General features: G+C 48.6%; 1 protein-coding gene across 1 annotated transcript in view; it reads left to right on the top strand.

The window, feature by feature from the left end:
• The window catches only part of Map3k21 (mitogen-activated protein kinase kinase kinase 21), a 30,691-nt gene extending 11,617 nt beyond the window's left edge, over positions 1 to 19,074 (top strand). Inside the window, exons 2-10 of the mRNA XM_005345894.2 lie at positions 39 to 219; positions 4,348 to 4,496; positions 5,950 to 6,125; positions 11,133 to 11,373; positions 12,855 to 12,977; positions 14,217 to 14,367; positions 15,277 to 15,374; positions 16,092 to 16,835; positions 18,438 to 19,074. Coding sequence (XP_005345951.1) covers positions 39 to 219; positions 4,348 to 4,496; positions 5,950 to 6,125; positions 11,133 to 11,373; positions 12,855 to 12,977; positions 14,217 to 14,367; positions 15,277 to 15,374; positions 16,092 to 16,835; positions 18,438 to 18,799 — 2,225 coding nt within the window. The 3' untranslated portion in view covers positions 18,800 to 19,074. The remainder of the gene's footprint in view (positions 1 to 38; positions 220 to 4,347; positions 4,497 to 5,949; positions 6,126 to 11,132; positions 11,374 to 12,854; positions 12,978 to 14,216; positions 14,368 to 15,276; positions 15,375 to 16,091; positions 16,836 to 18,437) is intronic.
• Positions 19,075 to 22,621: the final 3,547 nt, after the last annotated feature.

Here is a 22,621-nt window from a genome sequence, read left to right on the forward strand (position 1 = left end):
ACCACGTGCTGAGGTCCTTCTCACCCTTGTCCCTGCAGTTTTGCTGCTGGAGAAGATAGAACACGATGACATCTGCAACAAGACACTGAAGATCACCGACTTTGGGCTGGCACGGGAGTGGCACAGGACCACCAAGATGAGTGCTGCAGGGACCTACGCCTGGATGGCTCCTGAGGTCATCAGGTCCTCCCTGTTCTCCAAGGGCAGCGACATCTGGAGGTGAGCATACGCCTTCCTTCGTCTGCTTGCCACCCCTGGTTGCTGTGGTATTTGATCCGCGGAGGCTTCAGGGCTTCCTGATTCTGCCATGAATAGCGAAGAGCTTCTGAGTGTGTTGATCTAGATGTGCCTTGCAGAATATTTGCTTCACTATGTAAAGGTGTGCTAACATTTGTTTATGCTGTGGAATATCTGTTTAACCGTGTAAAGATGATGTGTGCTGTTTTCAGCACACATTCAATGGGGTAAAGATGTGTTGCTGTTTTCCCTTGCCTGCGAAAGGCATCTGATTGGTCTAGTTAACAGCTGAACAGCCAATAGTGAGGGAGGAGCTATACACACAACTTCCAGTCAGGGGAAGTAGGAGGAGGAATTTAAGCTCAGAAAAGAAAGCAAAAGAAATGCCAAAGAGATGCCAGAGGCCAGCCAGACAAACACGGAGGAAGCAGGAATGTAAGACATACAGAGTGAAAGAAAAGTAAAAAACCCTGACGCAAAGTGTAGATGAATAGAAACAAGTTAAATTAAGTTAAAAGAGCTAGTGAGACAAGCCCAAGCTAAGTTCAAGCATTCATAATTAATAATAAGTCTCCGTGTCTTTATTGGGGAGCTGGTTGGTCGCTCAGAGAAAATGCCAGCCACAGATGCAATGACAAGAGATTTGTCACTCGACTTCCGGTCCTGTGGTGCGATCTCTGGGGTGATTGAGCTAAAAGAGGAAAGCTTACTTGGCTCAGGGTGTCTGCGAAGAGGCAGAACATCGTGGCTGGATGTTTGTGGCAACTTAAGCTGCTTCCTTCATGTCGCCCAGGAAGGAGAAAGAGAAGGGAGAAGGGACGGAGGTTCCAGGCTACCCTCCCAGGGCAGATCCCAGTGAGTCACTCCGTATGAGGCTTTGCTTCAGAGGTTCTGCTGCCTCAGGTTGGGGCCAAAGCTCCGACCCATTAGCTTTAGAGGGACGTTTAAGATCTATCCTGTAGACTCCACCTGGTCCGAAAAGGCTCCTGCTCATCTCTCAATACAGGTGGATCTATCCAATCTCAAGAGTTCTAAGTTCAAAGTCTTTTCTGAGACTCAAGGCAAAATCTCTCTGCGTGTTATCGTATATGCATGTGTGTTAGTAAGTGTGCGTTCATGTGCATTGTTAATTGTATGTATATGTGTGTGTGTTATTAAATGTGTGTACATGTGTGGTAAGTGTGTGTCATTAAGTATTTTAGTTGGGATTACTATTTTGGAAAGACACCATGACCATGGTAACTCATATAAAGAAAACATTTAATTGGGGTGGCTCACTTACAGTTTCAGAGATTCAGTCCATTATCATCATGATGGGAAGCATGGTGGCCTGCAGGCAGACATGGTGCTTGCTAATCTTGACTAGAAGGCAACAGGAAGTCAACTGACAGTTACACTGAGGGAAACTTGAGCAATAGAGATGTCAAAGCCTGCTCCCACATTGATACACTTTCTCCAACAAAGTCACACCTCCTAATAGTGCCATTTTCTTTGGGGGCCATTTTCTTTCAAACCACCACATCTAAGTATGTGTGTATATGTGCATATGTATATGATTGTGTATGCACATGCAAATGCATGTGTGTTTTATAAAATTTGTATGTTATTAAGTGTGTGTTCACACATGCATGTTAGGTGGATGCATATGTGTGTGTTATTGTGTGCAAGCATGTGTGTATTGAGTGTGTACGGTGTGTTCACACATGGAGGTGAGAAGTTGGTACTGAGTGTCTTCTGCTATCTTTACCTTATCTTTTGAGATAAGGCTTGAGTCTGGAGATCACTGATTGACTAGACTGGCGGGTGAACAGGCCCCTGGGATCCACCTGTCTGCTGAGATTACAGACATGTGAGACCATGCCTGACTCTTTTATATAGGTGCTGGAGATCTGAACAGAGGTCCTCTTGCTTGAGAAGCAGACACTTTACCGACTGAGCTAAAACAAACAAACAAAACACAAAACAACACCAACAACAACCTGGTAGCTGTGATCTTTTTTTTTTTTTAAAGGAAGTTACCCACTTTGAGACACAATGACACACCGAGCTCTGGGAAGGAGGAATAAGAAAATAGCAGGGAGGGATCATAGCAAAGCAAAACTGAGCCCTGCAACTGCCTACGTGTGTCCGTGCCTGATGTCTGGGGCACAGGCCAGCAGAATGTGGCTTGGGCAGCTCTGATTGTTGGTTCTGTGAACTGCTGCTCAGATGGTCTTTCTCCTCAGCTGGCTCTGCTTGCTGCCTGCAGCTCCCCCTGGTAGCTCTAACTCCAGAAGGTCTCCCTCACAATTTCCTCATTTTCTAGCTCCACACTTTGCCCTCTCAGGAACAGCAAGACTTCCTTCTGGTTGTTCTAGTTCAAAGTCCCTGTCTTCTTAATGCTGATGATTTCTCACTCCTGATCCGAGTTGCTAAAAGCAGTTGATGATAACTGTGCCGCAATCCCAATGTTCGGCTGTATTGAAATTTTCTCTCTCAGATTACTGAGTCTCCTGTCTTCAAATTTTAGCCTCATTCAAAGTCTCAGATGTGGGCAAGATGTCAGCATTGCCGGGATGTAACTCAAGTGGTGTGTAGGGTGACTTCTGCTGGAGCCCTTGTGGGCACAGTCATTCCTGGCCTCATTTCCTTCAGCGTCCTCATCTTGAGCCCCACTAGACATGGTGACTTCCAGAACTCTAGGCTTTCTCCAGCTCCTTTTCATCAGATCCACCAGAGAGCTCTTGGTCACCCCACAACGGCCACGCCACTGCTGTGTGAGGGGCACCTGTGCTTGGCAGGTTGACCTTGTGGCTAAATTGATGCCTTGGACAAAATAATACTGGGTGAGGTAACCCAGGCAAGAAAAATGAATACTGCACGTCCTCCCTGCTAGTCAACGCAGCGTCTAATCTAACTGTCATGCTTGTGGAAGTCAGGAAACTCGACAGGAGCTGCTGGGAGAGGGACATCTCAGGGCAGGGGCAGCAGAACTTAGGTGCTATCTGAGGAGGGGTGGAACTGGGGGGTGGGACTGTTTAAGGAGCTAGAGGAAGGGAAGATGGGGACACACAGCAGCTGGGTGGAGGATTAACCAAAAAAGGAAGGGCATGCAAAAGCTTGTAATCAAACTAGAATATAGAATTTATGAAAAAAGACTTTGAAAGGAGCTGCTCTGCTTGTGACTTTTATGAACTAAGGTGAAAATTCTGCAGCATCTTGGGGACAGTGGGGACTCTTCAGAGCTTTCCCGCTGTGAGTTAGTGGTTCAGACCCTCTGAGGGCAGAGCTGAGTTAGTGGTTCAGACCATCTGAGGGCAGAGCTGAGTTAGTGGTTCAGACCCTCTGAGGGCAGTGCATTTTAAAGAGCAATAAAGATCTTGTCAAGTGAACTCACCTGTCTTTTCTTCTCTCTTTCTTCCTCCCTTCTTCCCTCCCTCCCTCTCTCTCTCTTTCTCTTTCTCTCTTTCTCTCTTTCTCTCTTTCTCTCTTTCTTTCTTTCTTTCTTTCGCACAGGGTTTCTCTGTGTATCTTTGGTTCCTATTCTGGAACTCACTCTGTAGACCAGGCTGGCCTCGAACTCACAGAGATCCGCCTGCCTCTGCCTCCCGAGTGCTGGGATTAAAGGTGTGCGCCACCACCGCCTGGCTCAGCTGTCTTTTAAGAAATTATCTGTCAGAGTTCTACAAACTACTAACTCCCCCATAAACCAATTTTATTTTCAAAATTTCTAAATTGGGCATCACACACATGTAGTGCCCGTGGAGACCTGAAGAGGGCATCAGATTCCCAGGACTGGAGTTGGAGAGAGCAGGGAGCTGTTGTGTTGGTGCTGGGACTAGGAGCAGAGTCCTGGAAGAGCAGCCAGGGCTCTTTTAATGGCTGAGCCATCTCTCCACACCCCTTATGGGGGAGCTTTCTGAGACAGGGTCACACTGTGTAGCCTGGAGGTCATAATCTTCCCACCTCCGTCCCCTGCGTGCTGGGATTGCTGGTGTGCACCATCCTGTTCCAGCTGGTCTGGGGCAGAGCCACCTCCCATCCCGGGAGAGCAGTGGTCTTGGGTCAGTTGGAAATGCTGATCCCAGTGGGAGCTGAGCCCAAGTCACTCATGGGAACTTTGCTTTCCAGCTATGGGGTGCTGCTATGGGAGCTGCTCACAGGCGAGGTCCCTTACCGTGGCATCGACGGACTGGCTGTGGCGTATGGGGTGGCCGTCAACAAACTCACGCTGCCCATTCCATCCACGTGCCCTGAGCCGTTTGCCAAGCTTATGAAAGGTATTGTTCAGCCTAACCTCAAGAGTCTAGGGTCGAGGAAAGTTGTGTATGGGAACAGTCATGTTTTCTAACTTTTAAAAAAGCATTATGAGCCGGGCGATGGTGGCACACGCCTTTAATCCCAGCACTTGGGAGGCAGAGACAGGTGGATCTCTGTGAGTTCGAGACCAGCCTGGTCTACAGAGCTAGTTCCAAGAGAGGCTCCAAAGCCACAGAGAAACCCTGTCTCGAAAAACCAAAAAAAAGGATTATGTGCGCTAATGAAATGGCTCAGCACATAAAGACACTTTGCCACCAGTGTTGACAGTCTGAGTTCAATCCCCACATGGCAGAAGAGGTCAGACTCCCATGGGTGGTCCTCGGGCCTCTAACTGTATGCAGTGGCACACCTGAGCCCACACACATAGAGCAATGAACAAATAAATAAATGTGTAAAAATTTAAAAGCAAAGGAAACATGAATATGATGCACTAGCTCATGTCAGTAATCCCAGTGTTCAAGAATCTGAGGCAGGAGAATTGCTTTGAGTTTCCAGTCGAGCCTGGGCTAATATGAGACCCTATCTCATTTTTTTTTCTTTGAAGTGTGCTATGCTGAGAAACTCCACCCCTGCTGGAGAAGTGAGTCACAGGCATTTTCAGGCGTGTAACTTAAAGCCACCAGCTTTATCAATGGTGCCTGGCCTTACCTGCCGCTGTCCCACTGTGTGCAGCAGACAGCACAGCCCTGAGCTGGCTCCGAGCCTCCATCTGAAGGCCCACAAAGTGATCCTCAGCATCTTCAGGGCTCAGCAGAGTGGCTTTGTTTGGGCTTTTGGTTCCCCACTTGTGATTATGCTTGCTGCCTGACTCTGTGAGCTGTGAATTTACTTCATCAGTTTTGATTTTTGATTTTTTTTTGATAGGGTTTTGTTATGTGCACCAGGCTGGCCTTGAACTCACTCTGTATCCCATGCTAGATGAAAATTTATTATGCATTTAAGGCTGTCCTCAGACTCTGTACCCCAGACTGGCTGCAAACTCACCATGTAATCCAGGCTGGACCTGGATCCTGCCTCAACCCCTCTAGTGTTGGAATTACTACTTAGACTTTCTATTGTAATTATGACATCTTCCAGATGTTGACTTGGGGGCTTGTGTTTTATAGCCATGTGATTCTGCAGCAGCAGCGAGACCTCAGCATGGTAAACATGCATCTGTGAACCAAGTGTTGACTGACACTTGGGCAACAGCAGGCTCGTCCCACCGTGTCTCTGCTCACCTCTGACGTGGTGCTGGGGGTTGGGGTCACAGGGCACTCAGGTGTTCACTGATACACCCTTACAATTTCCAGGAGTCCCTGCAGACAGGAACTTCTGGCTTAGCGACAAGTGTCAGATGGGAACGTGGCCGTCTTTGGAGATCATCCCAGCTGTACCGTGTCGGGAAAGTGATGTGATTCTCGTTCGTTGCAGAATGCTGGGAGCAAGACCCTCATATCCGCCCTTCGTTTGCCTTGATTCTTCAACAGCTGACGGAGATCGAAGGGGCGCTGGCGACGGAGATGCCCCAGGAGTCCTTCCACTCTATGCAGGAAGACTGGAAACTGGAGATTCAGCAAATGTTCGATGAGCTTCGAACCAAGGAGAAGGTGAGAGGGTGGACTCACTGCCTCGTACACCCATAAACCTTGGGAGTGCCAGCAGGGACCGCTGTTAGCCTTCTGTTGTTTTTCAGATTCTAGCATTTATTGATGCTTGCTACCCTTCAGGTTAAAATAAAGAGTACTGAAAGCATACAGTTGGAAAGAAAATAATCTTTTACTAGGAAATTTCCAAATGGAAAAGAGAAAGGAAATAGCATAATAAACCTGTATGTTAGTGAGCCTTGCCAAAAGCCCTATTCAATTTGACCACTTTACACACTTCTTCTCCCCATTTTTTTCTGAAACTGGAGTATTTTAAATCAAATCCTTACCTCATGCTACTTTCATATTTGTGTTGCTTGAAGATGTTGGTGGGTGTGTGTGTCTATGCCTGTGCATGCATGCATGTGTGTGTATGTGTGTGTGTGTGCGCGTGTGTGTAAGCTTGCCTGGTTCATGGCACAGGTGCAAAGGTCAGAGAATAATTCCTTCTCTCCTTCCACCTTATAAGGCAGGGTACTCCAGGCTGACTGGTTCATGAGCTTCTGGTGACTCTCCTGCCTCCACCTCCATCTTGCTGGGAGAATGTGGAGATTAGAGTTAGGTGTAGCTGGAGTTCATTTTGCCTGTCAGAGGGCTTTGCTGGTTGGTATTCAACCTCCTTCCCTGGTGCTTGGGTAGAATGACCAGGGTTGCCTGTCTGTACCAAGCTGAGTACCTGGAGCTCTGGGCAAACAGGCTGATGGGGCTGGATGCCTCTGGGCTTGGCTGGGAGCTGCTGAGTGGCCTTGGGCTCTGTGTTACTCCCACAGAGTGTCACAGCAGGAAGTGTGAAGATGGTGCCCAGCTCATGTCTCCTGCTTAGTAAGTACCATGTAAGCATGTGCCCCAGGAGAAAGATGTCAGGGCTTTGTGACCCAGGGCTCTGTAGCCTCCCACTGGGCCTGGCGAAGAGGAAGACATAGAGGCTGCTTTCAGAAGGATGCTTTATTATCAAGGCATGATAAACTCTGTAGAGTTATGGAAGCGTTTACACATTTGGTTGACTTAAAACAATAGGAAAATTTTGAGTTGCTTTTTTTTGTACACTTGTCCAATTCACTTTTAAGAATTTGAAGTGAGGTGTTTAAACCCGTGATGAAACTTGATTTTAAGGATGACGGGACAGATGATTTCGAGGAAAAATGACCTCAAATCACACAACTCCTACAGTCCTTTTGTTTAGTTGATAGCCAGTGTTGATCCGCAGATGTAAGCACAGGAGCAGAGTGGTTCTTGTGCTATAGAGCGAGATTCTGAAACGATGCTCGCAGAGGGGCACAGCCCTCTGTCTCCGGCTTGGCACCAGCACTGCAGTTTCTTCTTCTTCCCTCTCCCCGTCTTTGCGGCAGTGCCTCGCACAGCATCCCAGGCGACTCTGCTACTGACTGTGTAGTTTTGGTTGTGGTGACCTCACCGCAGACCTCTTGCTAAGCCTCCCACATGCTGGGACTGCAGGCATGCCACGCTGCCACCCGTGCACAGCCATTTTCTTACTATCCTTTTGGATGCTTTCCGTTAGTGTCTGGTTTGTCTCCTCCAAGCGGCCCCTACGGCCTTGTGATTGGTGATTAGAACATGCAATTGTGTATCTCTTTGTGCTGTGAGGTTTCCAATCTCATCTTCCTGTGGGGTGGAAAGCCCTCTGTACGTGCCCTATCTCCCTTTCCCGCTCACTGGCTGAGGGAGGAGGCCTCGCACTCCAGTGAATGCTCAACCCTTGGCTCCCGTCCGTATTACCCCGTAGATGGTGAATCCTCCCCACGCTCAGACTTCTTATCGCTGTCTGCCTCTGAGTCCCCTGTGTGCACCTGGCATCCTGGGCCCTCCACGAGGCTTTGCCCTCATTAACCATTAACCTTTCTTGCAGGGAAATGATTTTGCCATGACCAGAAATTCCCCGCTGAGCCTTCGGGCAAATGCTCCTGCTGGTAACCACACAGACAGAAGGAAGATTTGTGCCTCGTGATTTCAAATATTCACATATGTTCTGATATTCCACGGGTCTTCCTCCCTTTATCAAGCTTATTATTATTACTACTACTACTCCTACTACTATTATTTTATTATTGTTGTTATGTGCGTGCGTGCGTGTGCGTGCGTGCGTGCGTGCGTGCGTGCGTGTGTGTGTGTGTGTGTGTGTGTGAGGTCAACCTCGGTTATCTTCCTCAATCCTTCTCTACCTTACTTTCCTGAGGCAAGGTCTCTCACTGGAACCCGGAACTCCTGGGTTCTGCCAGACTGACCTGCTAGCAGCCCCAGGGAGCCTCCTGTCTGTAATTGTTTGCTCCCAGGCGTGGCTTTTATATATGGTTTCTGGGGATTGAACACATGCCCTTGGGCTTGTGTGACAAGCACATTACTAACCGAGCCATGCCCATAGCCCAGCTTTTCCAGTTTTAAAAATCTCCTTAATAGGATGCATAGTTTGGCTGTTCTCCCGCCAATCCTGCTCCCCCGCAACCGCAACCCCTGACAAATTCTTTGTGTTGTTTATGAAGTCATTGTAGGGGATGAACACTTTTGATAGGGACTTAAAAATCAAAGTTGCTCAATTTATACAGAAAGATGCAGAAGGGATTGCTGGTCCCCGTTAACAGCAGCCAGTGGGGCCAACGCCAGCACCACTGAAAACAGGGACTGCTGAGGAAGGGTGGGTGCTTTGCTGAATTGGAAACCACCGTCTGCCCTCAGGCACTCTTGCGGTTAATCTCCAGTGTGGACTCCTTCAGAACTGCTTCTCAGCTCAGTAGGTTGCCCTTGTCTGTGACCCCTGCACTCAGGAAGCACAGCAGGAGAATCAGAAGTTCGAGGCCAGACTGGGCTACAGGAGGCCCTATCATAAAAAAAACAAAAAAAAAAAAACAAAAAAAAAACAGATTTTTTTTTTCCAAAATTGCACAGCATTTCTTTTTCCTGTTTCCTTTCCAGTGATAAACAATAGTTTATACCTGGCACACGCCAGTGAGGCTATACTGACCCATCTGTACATCAGAGCCAGCTGGCATGTGGTCGGGCGAGCGTGGTCTTGGCTCAGGCCACGTCACGTCTGTAGCTGTGTATATTTGAACTGTGTAGTGAAACGAGTCCAGATCAGAGCACTCAGAACTGAATTCTGGTCCTCTTGGTGGAGCTGGCGTAGCCCGAGGGCTCTTGCTTGGAAGGATGCGTTTCTCTGTCCTGTGGGCTCTCTCTCCTTTGTTTTTGTCCTGTTGGGAGGACAGCGGTTTTCTGGGCTCCTCTTTGCTTTCTGATATTTGTAGGTTGGCTTAAATGACCCCTGAGTCCACCTAGAAAAAGTCCAAAGCTCAGAGATGTGAGCTGTGTAGTCTCTGGCTAGCTGTGGCGCTCACGCTGTGTCTTAGTTGAATGAGTCCCTTTGAGGATTTGCTGTTTAAGCTCTTGTGTATCACATAAAACCAGGAGTGTTTGCCCCTATCTCAAGGCCCTGGGAAGGTCACAGCCCTAGCAAGAATCCTCTGCAGTTCTTACTGGAGCTTAGTACAAGGCTCTGCTAAGATGGAAGTTTCCGAATTGCAACTGTTGGCCTGCATATACTAATGTCTGTGTGCTTCTGGGTGTTGTAAGCAGCAAGAGCTGCACAGATACAACCTCTCAAAATGTTTCTCTCCATTAAGAAGAGAACATATTAGAGAAATTGGAAGATGGTTTAAAGCTTTGCGGGATTCCCCATTTTCCCCTAAAAGATTATGAGCTATAGTTATATGTAACATGTAGCCACAAGGAGTAGTCGTTAACACAGGGGTTCTCAATCTGTGGGTCGCGACCCCTCAGGGTCAAAAGACCCTTTCACAGAGATTTACTAAGGCCATCAGAAAATGCAGATATATATATTGTAATTCATAAGAAAATTACAGTTGTGAAGTAGCAATGAAATAATTTATGGCTGGCGTTAGCACAGCATGAGGAACTGTATTAAAGGGTTGCAGCGTTGGGAAGGCTGAGAATCACTGCTTTAAGTTATTGGGTTGTAACTGCAGGTTGAATTTTGAAGCGGGTCATTCACAGGTCTAGGGATGTAGCTCAGTTGGTAGGAGGTTTGCCTGGCATTCGCGAAGCCCTGTGTTCCATGCCAGTACTTCAGAAAACCCACTCCTGGTAGCTTGTGTTTGTATTCACGGCACTCAGGAGGTAGAGGCAAGACCCTGGCAGAGGCAAGACTCGGAGGCAGAGGCAGGTGGATCTCTGTGTGTTCAAGGCCAGCCTGGTCTACAAAAGGAGTTCCAGAACAGCCAGGACTGTTACACAAGGAAACCCTGTCTTGTGGGGGAGATGTGGAGGCAGGAGGATTAGAAGTTACAGGTTCTTTATGGCAACTTCGGGAGCTTAAAGCCAGCTTGAGCTACTTAGACTGGTTCTCGAAATGTAAATAAGTTACGTCATTCACAGCGTTCTTTGTTGATGAGTGTTGATGTATGATTTATGTGTTCCTAAGCCTGCGACCCTTTAATACAGTTCCTTATGTTGTGCTGACCCCAATCATAAAATTATCTTGTTACTTCAGAGCTGTAATTTTGTTACCGTTATGAATCGCAGTGTAAATATCTGATATACAAGGAAGCTGATGTGCAACCCTGCGGAGGTCTTGACCCACAGGTTGAGAACAGTGATGTTAGGCCCCCATAAAGGCTAGAGGTGAGGATATAGCCATGATAAACTCAGGTGTGAAAGGGAGCAAGGCCTTTCCCTGTCGGGAACTAACAGAAGAGAGGGTGTCTGCTTTGGGGGCTGGTTCTCCTAGGTTGATCATAGCCTAGGTAGCTGGCAGCTCAGGTGAGCTTGGGTGCAGTGAGCTTGCCGAGAAGGGCTCCGGCTCCGGCTCCGGCTCCGGCTCCGGCTCCGGCTCCGGCTCCGGCTCCGGCTCCGGCTCCGGCTCCGGCTCCGGCTCCGGCTCCGGCTCCGGGAGCAGTGCAGGAAGCCCATACTGATCTCCTTTGGGACCCGACTTTGCAGGAGCTGCGGTCCCGGGAGGAGGAGCTGAGTCGAGCCGCCCTGCAGCAGAAATCCCAGGAGCTGGAGCTCAGACGCCGGGAGCAGCAGCTCGCAGAGCGCGAGATCGACGTGCTGGAGCGGGAGCTGAACGTCCTCATCTTCCAGCTGAACCAGGAGGCCCCGCACGTGAAGAAGAGAAAGGGGAGGTTCAGGAGAGGCCGGCTGAGGCTCAAAGACGGCCACCGCATCAGCCTGCCTTCAGGTTTGTGCCGCCAGGACTGGGGAAAGCCTAGGAGGTTGAAATGTGAATGAATGATTTTATGAATGAATGAGCGAATGTGCAGATGCCTGCCGACCATGGTGCTGACACGCTGCTGTAGGGAGTTCCGTGGCTGACATCCGAAATAGTCGTTGGGCGCTCTCATTGCACCTGAAGTTTAGGCTCTCATCACAGAGTGCTAGTGATGGGCAGACGGGTGGTGGTTTGTACCCACTGCCAATGTGACAGCCTCTATCCTCGCCGAAGTGACAAGACCCTGGGCACATCTGCAGAAGAATTTCTCTTTTAACTGGAAGACACACCCTAATTGTGGGTGACTGTTGTGTGGCCTGGGGTCCCAGACTGAGTAAAAAGGAGAAGGGAGCTGAAAACTCGGAATTCACAGCCCCTCTTCTGTCACAAACGCTGTGTCCTGGGTGTGCTGTCGTCATTAGTGTTGATGATTTCCTAAACTTGGGGCAGGGAAACGACAACAGGACTCGGATGGAACCGATCTAACCTTAGAAGAAAGTGTGAGCTCTTTGAAGCTCACCCCACTCTTCAACGACAAGAGAGGAAGGCCCCATTTCTGTGGGCGCCATTGCTCAGCTGATAACATGAGTTTATTCAATTATTAATATAATTGGCTATTTTTCTTGCCAGATTCCCAGAAAGCCCTGGATTTGTAATTTTTCTTTCTAAAAATAAAGAGGACATTTCAGCGACACATTTATTTGCTTGCTGGAGCCTCATAAAAGATTTCAGTCAAAGAGCATTTACTGTAAGGACTTCTTCAATCACAAAAAATTTAGCATGCAGTAGCTCCTTCCGACCACAGGATGGTGCAAAATGCCATAATTCTGGCACAGGATTAGGAAAGCCCGTATTTGGAGCCTCCCACGTGTGTGTGTGTGTGTGTGTGTGTGTGTGTGTGTGTGTGTGTGTGTCTTATGAAGAGACACTCACACCCTGGGTTCTAGACTTAGCCAACCTGATTTGGATGCTTGTTCTACCACTTTCTAGCCCTGCTCCCCAGGCCTACAGCATCAGCAGAAATGAAATTACAGAGCTTGAAGTTTCTGCAGTAAAATGTCCTGACAGAGGCAGCATTAAGACTCCCATTGCCATCCATCATTGCAGGGAACCAAGGCAGGAACTAGAAACCACTGGCCATATCTGCAGTCAAGAACAGAGAGAAATGAACGCATGCCTCCTTGAGCCTAACAGAATAATAATCACCTGTTGACTTGAGTCTTTGAGACGTGGCACAGGGCCGTGCTGAGAAACGGGCTCAGACATTAGCCAGTCTGCCCAAGGGAGATGCTGTCTGATGACACTGTCTGTTGACAGTCTGCCCAAGGGAGATGCTGTCTGATGGCACTGTCTGTTGACAGTCTGCCCAAGGGAGATGCTGTCTTTTGACAGTGCAGAGGACAGCGAGGGAAATCAAGTAATTCCTGAAAAGCTGCTTCTTTCTCTCACAGATTTTCAGCACAAGATCACAGTGCAGGCCTCCCCAACCCTGGACAAGCGCCGGAGCTCAGACAGCCGGCTCTGCAGCCCGCCCAGCAGCCCCCTGATGCTGCCCCGCCTCCGAGCTATCCAGCGTGAGTGTTTGCTTCTCTCTGCATCAGTGTGACCACTGCCGCATGGTCACACTGAGGGGGTGTGCTCTGACAGTGGCTGTAAGCGAGCGAGAGGCAGATGGAAACAGGTGGCAGTGGAGATATAAAAGTTGACCTTGGGGCCGAGTGCGGGGGTGCACTCCTGTAATCCTTGCATTTGGGAGGTAGAAGGAAGAACACCAAGGATAACCTCAGCTATCTAATGAGTGCAGAGCTGGGCGACAGGAGACTCTGAAGGAAAGGAACAAATTAAACAAAATAACAAACACAAAGAAGTTGATCTTGGCTTTTAGGCCAGTTTTTCTCACTCGCTACCATAAACGTGACATGGTGTCAACGCAGTGGGGGCCGAGAGCTAGGACTCTAGATCCTCTCAAAGACACTGGCCCATCAGAAGGCATCCCTGTCTTCTGCTGAAGTGGCTGGCATCATGCTCAGTGGTAGAGCACTTGCTCAGGCACACGGGACCCAGGTCTAACCCCAGAAAAGCAACATAGTAAAGAACTTAAGCATTCCGCAAGCACTTACAATGTAAAGAAGATACATTTGTTTCCATGTTTATAGAAGTCCTATTTCTAGAAGGCATATGGCGGGATGAAAGTTAGATGTCTGTCTTTACGGACTTCACCTCCATGTACACACATGGCTAACCTTGCAGGTCCTGAAAACTTTTATTTTACATTTATTATAGACCAGGCAGGCCTTGAACTCACAGAGATCTACCTGCTTCTGCCTCCTTGCGTGCTGAGATTAAAGGTGTGCACCACAACGCGCAATGCACAAAGTCACACGGTTTTAAAGAGTAATGTATGGTTTGTAGTTAAAAAAGAAATCTGTGTGTGTGTATACAGTGTGTGTATGTTTGTGTACAGTGTGTGTCTGTGTAGAATGTGTGTCTGTGCGTGTGTTCGAGTGTCTGCACGCATGTGCCACGGAGAGTGTGTGCAGGCGGGATGCCAGCCTCAGCTGTGGGTCCTCGTCTGTTGCCCTCTTTCACACAGGTTCCCACACTAGCTGGTGACCTTCTGGGGATCCCCCGTCTCTAAACTTCCCGCCCATTGTCTTTTCCTAGTCTTCTTGCTGCTATTTTCTTTTTTCACGAACACAAAGGGTCGTTTTCCAAGGTGGGCGAATGAGCTGTTCTCACTGCTCTGCCAGGCACCTGGCTGGATTCTTGGACACTTTAGTCGAATCGTATGTGACCGTGGGTTGTCCATGCAGTGACTTCGGAGGAGAGCCATAAAACCTGGGGACGGAACGCAGTCTTCCGACAAGAAGACTTCGAAGATGCGAAAAGGAATTTCAAGAAAAAAGGTTGCACGTGGGGACCGAGCTCCATTCAAGTGAAAGAAAGACCAGAGGGCCGAGACCGGTACGTGTGTGTGCGTGTGTGAAGAGGGGCGTGTAGCACACACTGGGGTAGTAGCGCTAATAGACCTGGCTCTTGGGAAGTGATTAGATTTGCATAGACATCTGGATAGTAACTTAGTGCTCCGTGGTGTGTTGAACTGACTGTATGCAATGATTGTTAGCTCAGTGAATAACTTGACATATTTACGTATTATTTCATGATGGGGGGGGGGAGATTGCTCAGTCCTGCAGAAGACGGGAGTTTGATTCCCAGCACCAACTTGATATCTCACAACCAGCCCTAACTCCAGTTCCAGGGGACCCATCGCCCTCTTCTGACCACTGTGGGAACCAAACATGCATATGGTTGCATGCATATCTTTGGGCAAAATATTCAAACATGTAAACAAACAAATCTAAAATATTTTTTAAAGATTATATTTGTACTTTGTTAAGTCTTCAAAATTCAAAAGCACAAAGGTATTCTCTTTGCAGCTCTAAAAAGATGGCTCCTGGGCTAGACACTCCGTGGGTAAAGTACTATCTCGCAAGCCTGAGGACCCGAGCTCAGCTCCAGCACACATGTAAGCCACAGGCATGACAGCTGCCTGTAATCTTAGGCCCACAAGAGGAAGAGACTGCAGATCTCTTGCTATGCTAGCCAGAATGGGTGAGAGACCCTGCCTCAATATGATAAAAAGAGCAATCGAGGAAGACTTGCAACATCCCTTTCTGCCCTTCAGATGCAGGTGCACACAGGTGCAGCAGTACACACGCAAACACACATATACACGCACCACACACAAGCAACCATGTGTGTGTGTGTGTGCATGCGCGCACACACACACATCACACATACATACCAAAAAAGAGATTGCATTTGAGGGCCCTGCACTTCCACTATGTGAACACAAATGTCTATCTCTTGTAGGGTGAGGCCTCTGTCAGATGGCAACAGTCCTTGGTCGTCTCTTTTAATAAAAAGTCAGAAAACCACACCATTGGCTTCATTGTTTGTGGACCAGCCAGGTAACTGTGTCTCAGGAAGCAGGGTGTGTTGGGGTGTTAGCTCTGGGGGGGGGTCTCTGGATCATCTCACGTGGCCCTTAAGGTGGTTGGAGGGGTGACAGCAGGTCCTTTAGAGCTTGACTTGAGTCCAGAGGTTGTTTGGCATCCAGACTTCATGGCGTTAAGGAGATGGGCTCCACATGTTCAGGGAGATGAAGATCATGGTTTCTTATCTTACAGAAAACCAGTGTCCCACTTAGCCATATGGCCCAGGTGAGTTTAGCATAGTCTAGTTGGCCCGGCTAAGGGTGAGCTGGGGCTGTATTTAGTAAATTGAGTTCAAGAGGTAAAACCACTGGCAGCCTTCAAGGGTAATTGGTACTGAAAAGAACTGGTCTTTTATAGCCACATGTTTATGTGTTTCATGCCATGAGAAAATCTAGAGGTGTGTGCCTTGAGTGTGTGCTAGGTGCTGTGCCCACCCCCATGCTCCCTCCCCCTGAGGGAGGGATCCTTTTAATAAACAAGAGTTCTTCCACCGAAAGACCTCTGCATGCTTTAGTTTAGTGTGGTGGAGGTGTATGTGTGTGTGCATTTTTATCTTACGCTTCTGTCGTATATGCGATTCTTCTGTTTGTATCTTGATGCTTCGTGGATTCTGGCGTGTTTGTACACATTTAAATGGTGGTGTTTGCTATGCAATAGTTCCGTAATGTTTACATTTGTACCTTTGTTTAGGATCTTGCGAAGAACTGAAACTTGCCCCTGATGGATTAGAACATAGAAAACCAAAGCAATTGAAGTTCCCTGGCCAGGCCTATGTTGGTCTACCTCTGTGCAAAGACAGTCAGAGAGAGCACCCAGTGGAGGCTGAGAGTCGGGAGGAGGGACCCTCCAAAGGCTCCCCAGTGAACCACGTGGGGGCACCCCTGCTGAGGAAGAAAACAGAATCTGCTCTGTGTGAGTGTGGGGGGCTGCTGGCATCACTGGCTTTGGGAGTGGATGTCAGGAAACTACACGGAGCCCAGGCCCTCAAAAAAACACTGCCCAAAGAGGAAAAGAAGCAAGAGAGCACCCTTCCATGGGTCTCTAGGTGCCAAGCAAGTACCAGACAACAGACTGCAGGCAGGACACCCAGTGATGACCCCTCTGTCCTGCCGCCAAGTGCCTCAAACCTTTCCTCGAAGACTCTCTCTACAAAGTGCTTGCTGCAGACTGATGAGGAGGTGCTATCTTTGGGGAGCACTCGGATCTCTTGTGGTCCCATGATGCTCACTCCAGATCCCTGTTCTACCACCCCAGAAAGCAGCTGTGAACTCATCTCTGAACCAGGACTTAAGAATGATGGTGGTGTGTTGAGAAGCATGTCACCTGCCCTTCTGGAGCAGACAGGGGGAAAGCTGCCGCCCTGTGCCACTGCAGGAGATAAGGGACGCCATCATGCGTGGATGGGATGCAAAGAAACTCCTCTCCGACCTCAAAGTAGGTGGGAGTAGTTGGGTAACCATGCAGACGGCGTTATAGAGGGGAGAGGATTTCCTTTTTCTAATGATTTCAATTAATAATATTGTGCAAATGGATCTTGAGTGCTATTCTTCATTGTTATAACTTTAATACCACTGGAATTTAGATTCTGGGAAGAGGCTTGATTGGGACTTAGCAACTTCAGATTATCAGGTGATGTCAGAACAAAGCATGTGATGAATGATAGACCAAACTCTGGGGGCAGAGATGGGGCCTTAGGTCCAAATTCCAGCAAGTAGACAGTGGAAGAGCTGACCACAGTCCCAAACCACAGCCATCTAACCCTAGCCCTAAACCACTCACCCCAACTCTATACACTTGACTGTAGCCTTCAACACTAATCCTAAATACTAACCTCTAATTTTAAACATTAATCCTAACCCTAGCCACTAAACCCAAACTCCAAACCCTCATCCTAACCCTCTAACCCAAATGCTAACCACGACTATCTCCAGGCCTTCCTGAGACACTCCTTGGTCACACGCTGTGGTTGTGTTGGGACCGAGGTCATTGTCACCTCTGCGTGATTGGTGGCTGGTGTGTAACAAAGCTGCAGCAGGAGCACATAAACATTAGAGCCCTCTTTCCCACTGTGCCGAAGGCACGGGCAGGGATGTGTCTTCCTTAGGCCTCTCCCCTGGGCTTGCTAACCCCCACCCTGTGTCCCGTGTTCTTCTGGGTATCTGTGGATCTTATTAGGGCCCACAGTCAGACTACACTGGGGCCTGTCTCTGTGAACTTATTTTGGCTTAGACACTTATGAGGACCCCATCTCAGGGGCTGGGGAGATGGCTCTGTGAGTAAAATGTTTGCTCTATATGGAACAGACCCTGAATTCAACCCCCAGAACCCACATCAAAAGCCTGGGCGTGGTGTGCAGTCCTGTAATCCTGGGGAAAGGCAGGCAGATGCCTGGGGTTTGCTGGCCAACCAGGCTAGCCAAGTCGGCAAATCCCAGGTCTGTGAGAGACCGTCTCTGAAAATAGGTGGGCGTGTCTGGAGTTGACGTTGTGTGTGTATGGTGTATGCATGTGCACACGCATATGTGTGAGCGTATGTGTGCATGAGTGCGTGGCACACACACAGGTCATGGTGATGTCGCAGTTAACTGTGTAGAGGTTTGTGTTCAGGTTCACTGTCTGTGGTCTTGGGTACATCACTATAACATGCTTGTCTACTAATAACCTGTGGTCAGGAGCGTGATAGGGATAAGTGTATAGGCGCTGCTGTGATTGGTTACATTAATGCCATACAGGTATTCTCTGAGACTATGCCTGTGGAGAGAGAGGTACATGATCTGGGCACGGTGGCTCATGCCTGACGTCCTCGCTACGGGGGAGAATGGGTGAACTGGCTGGAGGGATGTTACAGACTGAAATACTCCTTCTGTTCTAATGACATGTTTTCACTAAGAAAAGCACACCCCAGTGACTGTGAAATTGCTGTGTTGAAACTCAAGGCAACCCCACCATTGAGCAGAACAGCCTTCATCTTTCCCTTCACCCATGACTTCAGGGTCTGTCTTCTCACTGAACATCGTCTGTCCTTCTTCTCCCACAGGTGCCCCTGGTGATTCAAGACTACCACACTCTGCCCTGCCTTGTCCTCAGAGCGAGCTGGCAAGCCAGGGCTCTCCTGGGCAACCCCAAGGTGTTCTAGGCAACCGTCAGGCATGTCCTCCCCCACCACAAAATCCACTGAGGACAACATCCCCGCCTGCCTGGGCCAGTGACATGGAGCGTGCAGTGCCAGGCCTTGCCTGTCTCCTCAGTGCCCAGGAGAGGAGCAGGTGCAAGGCACCTTCCTTGCTGGATGCCAACGTGGAGGGCCAGAGCAGGGACTGTGCCGTGCCCTTGTGTAGAGTGAAGAGCGTGACATACCCACCGCCCATCTATGCCCTGGAGAAAGACTTTCTGACCTAGTGCCTTTGCCTTCCCAGTGTTCCCCGTTTGAGGTGGACACAGAGAGGCACTGTGTGCTGTGTGTCACACTGTGGCCCATGGTGCTAGTGCTGGATCCCGACTCAGAGGTGCACCAGCGGCTATTGTTGGCTGTCCACTGGACATTAGTCACCCAGTGCCTTGAAAGACACAGAGGTTTAGTCAGCTGAGGCAAGGTCACTGTGGCCAGCTTCCGTGCTCCATTCTCACCCACGTCCTGCCCACGGCACAAGGCTGTACTACAGTGACCAGCCCTCTTCGCTTCTTTCCTTCGTCCTTTTCCTCATTTTCTTCTCCTTTTGGGTTTTTGTTTGCCACTGTCGATTTGTTTGTTTTGCACAACAAAAAGCCAGAAATAGCTGTTTTATGTCTTGTCAATAAAAATGTGATGTTAAAAAGTAAAGATATTTATTTATAGAGGGGAAAAATGGTTCTCCATTGATTGGAGTTAATTCGGAGTCCTATGTAAACTACCCAGAGAAAATAGTAGCCTTGTGATGTGGAATACGCCCAGTTGACTCCTGAATTACACAGAACATCCTCATCCAGGTTTTACAGAAGGGAACTTATAACAGTTTTCCTGAGGCTTTGAGAGATGGCTCAGCAGTTAAGCATGCATAGAGCTCTTTTGGAGGACCCAAATTCAGTCCCCATGTCAGGTGGCTCACAACTGCCTGTGACTTCAGTTCCAGGGCATCCAGTGTCCTCTCCTGGCTTCCACAGGCACTTGCATGCACATGCACATACCAACACGCACACACACACATATAATTAAAAGTCAAAATACTTTTTAAAAGTTTTATTGAATATAACTATATTGCTACTTTTGTGTCATGTGACCAAATACCTTAGAATGACATAAAGTGAAGAACTATTTATCTTGCTCATGGTTTCAGAGGAATCAGTGCAACTTTGAGGAGGACCTGGTCGGGTGGCTCACATCATAGTGGACAGGAAGCAGAGAAAGGGGGATAAAAGAAGACCAGGGCAAGATACAGCTAAAGACACACCCTCACTGAGCTTTTTTCCCCTGTTTCTATACCTTCCCAAATAGCACCGCTGTTGGGGGACCAGATGTGAGCCCACGGAGGACGGTTCACATTCAGACCTTAGCAGTGATTGCCACGCATCATTTGAGATCAGGCTTTAATTTCTGGCCGTCATCACATTTTGTGCTCTGTAGGTTTTCTCTTCAGAAATGTCTTCTCCATTAGGAGCCAGAGGTGGGAAATTTCTTCATGCTGTAGCAGTCTTTAAAAAACAAACGATCCATGGCTAGCTGTGTTTGAAGAACCTGTGTGCTATGGACATACGTGTCGTGTAATTTTGTTTTTCTCCAAGCCTGCAGTTTCCCCAGCACTGCCAGCACAGGAGACGGCAGGACTGGGGGTTCTGCCCTGAGCCATTTCACACTCATTTCACTCTGAGTGAACTCGGGGGGTCATCTGTGGGGGTACACAGGGGTGGCAGAAAGACACCGGTGACTTCTGGAAGCACTTATAAAATGTCTTTGGATGGCAGGTGGGATGGAGAGAGCTTCACGTTATTTAGGGGTCACTTTCAATTTCACGGACAGAGTGCTGCGTGTTGAGACTGGGTGACTCTTCAGGAGCGTGGTGCGTTTGCCTGGGTCCTGTGACTACTATAATCCTCTTCTGTCCCTAGAACCTTGCAAGACAGAGAGTAAATATTTAAAATGTGACACTCGGTAGGAAATGAAATTACCAAATAATTTGTAATTATTGGTGCTTTATTTAAAGTTCTATCTTGGTTTCTCAAATAATGGCAGACATCGGAAGGGAATGAAATCAGATCCATGGCATCTGAGGCACCTACAGGTTTGTCAGCAGGTGACCTACGGAGAGGATCGCATTGCCGGCTCTCGGCAGAAGGTTTCAGGTGCTTGGGGCAAAAGCTCAGGCTTTCACCAGACGGCTGTGTTGCTCCTTCATCTGCTTCTCCTCGGTTGTTATTAAAAGGTAATAGGGGTGTGGTTCGCACAACACTTGCCACATTCGATAAGCCGGTTGGTGGCTTCCTTTCAACCAATCATTTGAAGCGAAGCTAAAAGTAAAAGAAATGCCCCAAATACCCAGTGCGTGGAAGGAAAATATAGAAATGGTGTGCTTAGCTTTGCTCCTGCCGCAGCATTCCATGGAGTGTGTGTGCGTTGATGGAAGTGATGGAACCGGACGTGCTAGACACACTTGTCTGTCCATTAGGTCCCTCTTACTCAGGGCTCCAGCCTCTTCCTTTAGCTCAACTCTGATGAACTTAGAAATGAAGCCATGCTAAAAACAACAATGTCAATGTAAGAAGCCAATCTGACCCTGGATTGCTGAGGATTGCCTTCACTGAGATCCCTGCACACCTCTGGTTGTCTGTGCACGCTACACACCTAGCAGAACCTGGCTGTTCATTTTCTAAAGACCTCGGCGAACTGGAAGATCACTTATTCTGGCTCCTGTTAACCCTCCCACTGCAGAAACTAACAGCCAGGGCCTGATATGCCATATTCAGAAGGCTGTGGCTGGCAGAAATGTTTACATGTGTTGTCTATTTTTTAATAAACCTTTTATAGCTTGTCTGCTGGTGTCGTGGCTTTGATCTACTCCTAAGTGGTTGCAGTGGTTTGCTTTGTATTCAGCGAGGAAGCCATGAAGGAGATGAATGCTTTCTGTGTAAATGTGGAGACCTGAGTTCCACCGCCAAGACCCTCGCAAAACAGCAAGTCATGGTGGTCACTTGTGGTCCCACCGGGAGGGGGAGCGAGGCCAGTCCCTGGGGCTCCCTGGCCAGCTGGTCTAGCAAGCTCCAGCCAATGAGAGATCATTGTCAAAAAACAAGGCGGGTAGTTCTTGAGGTTTGACACTCAAAGTTCACTTCTGGTTTGCGTGTGCACGCACATACACACACACCTGTGCACGCGTGTGTGACACCTGTACCCAAATTTAAAAAGAGTAGCAAACCACAGGTGCGGTGCCTCCTTCAGGTATGGCCATCTTGATTTTAATGCTCCGTCGCCATCAACAACTTCTGAATCAGCCTTGGCCAGTTAGTCTTTTGTTAACGTGACGTAACCTCAAGTCGCCTGGGGAGAGGAGGCTCGATGAAGGAGATGTTGCCATCATATTTCCTGTAAGCAAGCTTGTGACACATTTTCTGGATTAATGATTGATGTGAGAAAACCCTGCCCACTGTAGCCAGGTGGTCCTGGGTGTTACAAGAAAGCAGACTGAGCAAGACCCGGAGACCCAGTAAGCAGCACCCCTCTGTGGCCTCTGCTTCAGTTCCTGCCTCCAGGTTCCTGCCTTGACAGACCGTGACTAGGATGTGACTCAAACAGACTCTTTTCTCCCAAATTGCTTTTGGCCATGGTGTTTTATCACAGTAACTAATACACTTCTGAGTGGGGGCACACTTTTGAGTGGGGGCACACTCACTTCCGAGCGGGGCACACTCACTTCCGAACGGGGCACACTCACTTTTGTTTTTAACCGGGCCCCAGGTTGCTTAGATAAAACGCCAGCTTTACACCCTCCCTAAGGCCCTCCACCCATCTTCTCAGTAAAAAACCACCAGGAGTGTGAGCCAGAGGCCTCCATACTGGGAAAACAGCATCACAGAGACATCTGTATGGCTGAGGATTGTTCCAGAACTACCTATAGGTCAATAAATGTATTCTTTCCAATTTACTAATAAAGAAGCCAAGACTTAGGAAGAGAGGTCAATTGGTGCGCTTCAGTCCAGCCTGCATTTCAACCTCCCGCGGGTACTTCCAAACCATGGGGGAGGAGGAGTCTT

The sequence above is a fragment of the Microtus ochrogaster genome, chromosome 4 (assembly GCF_000317375.1).
Source record: "Microtus ochrogaster isolate Prairie Vole_2 chromosome 4, MicOch1.0, whole genome shotgun sequence".
NCBI lineage: Eukaryota > Metazoa > Chordata > Mammalia > Rodentia > Cricetidae > Microtus > Microtus ochrogaster.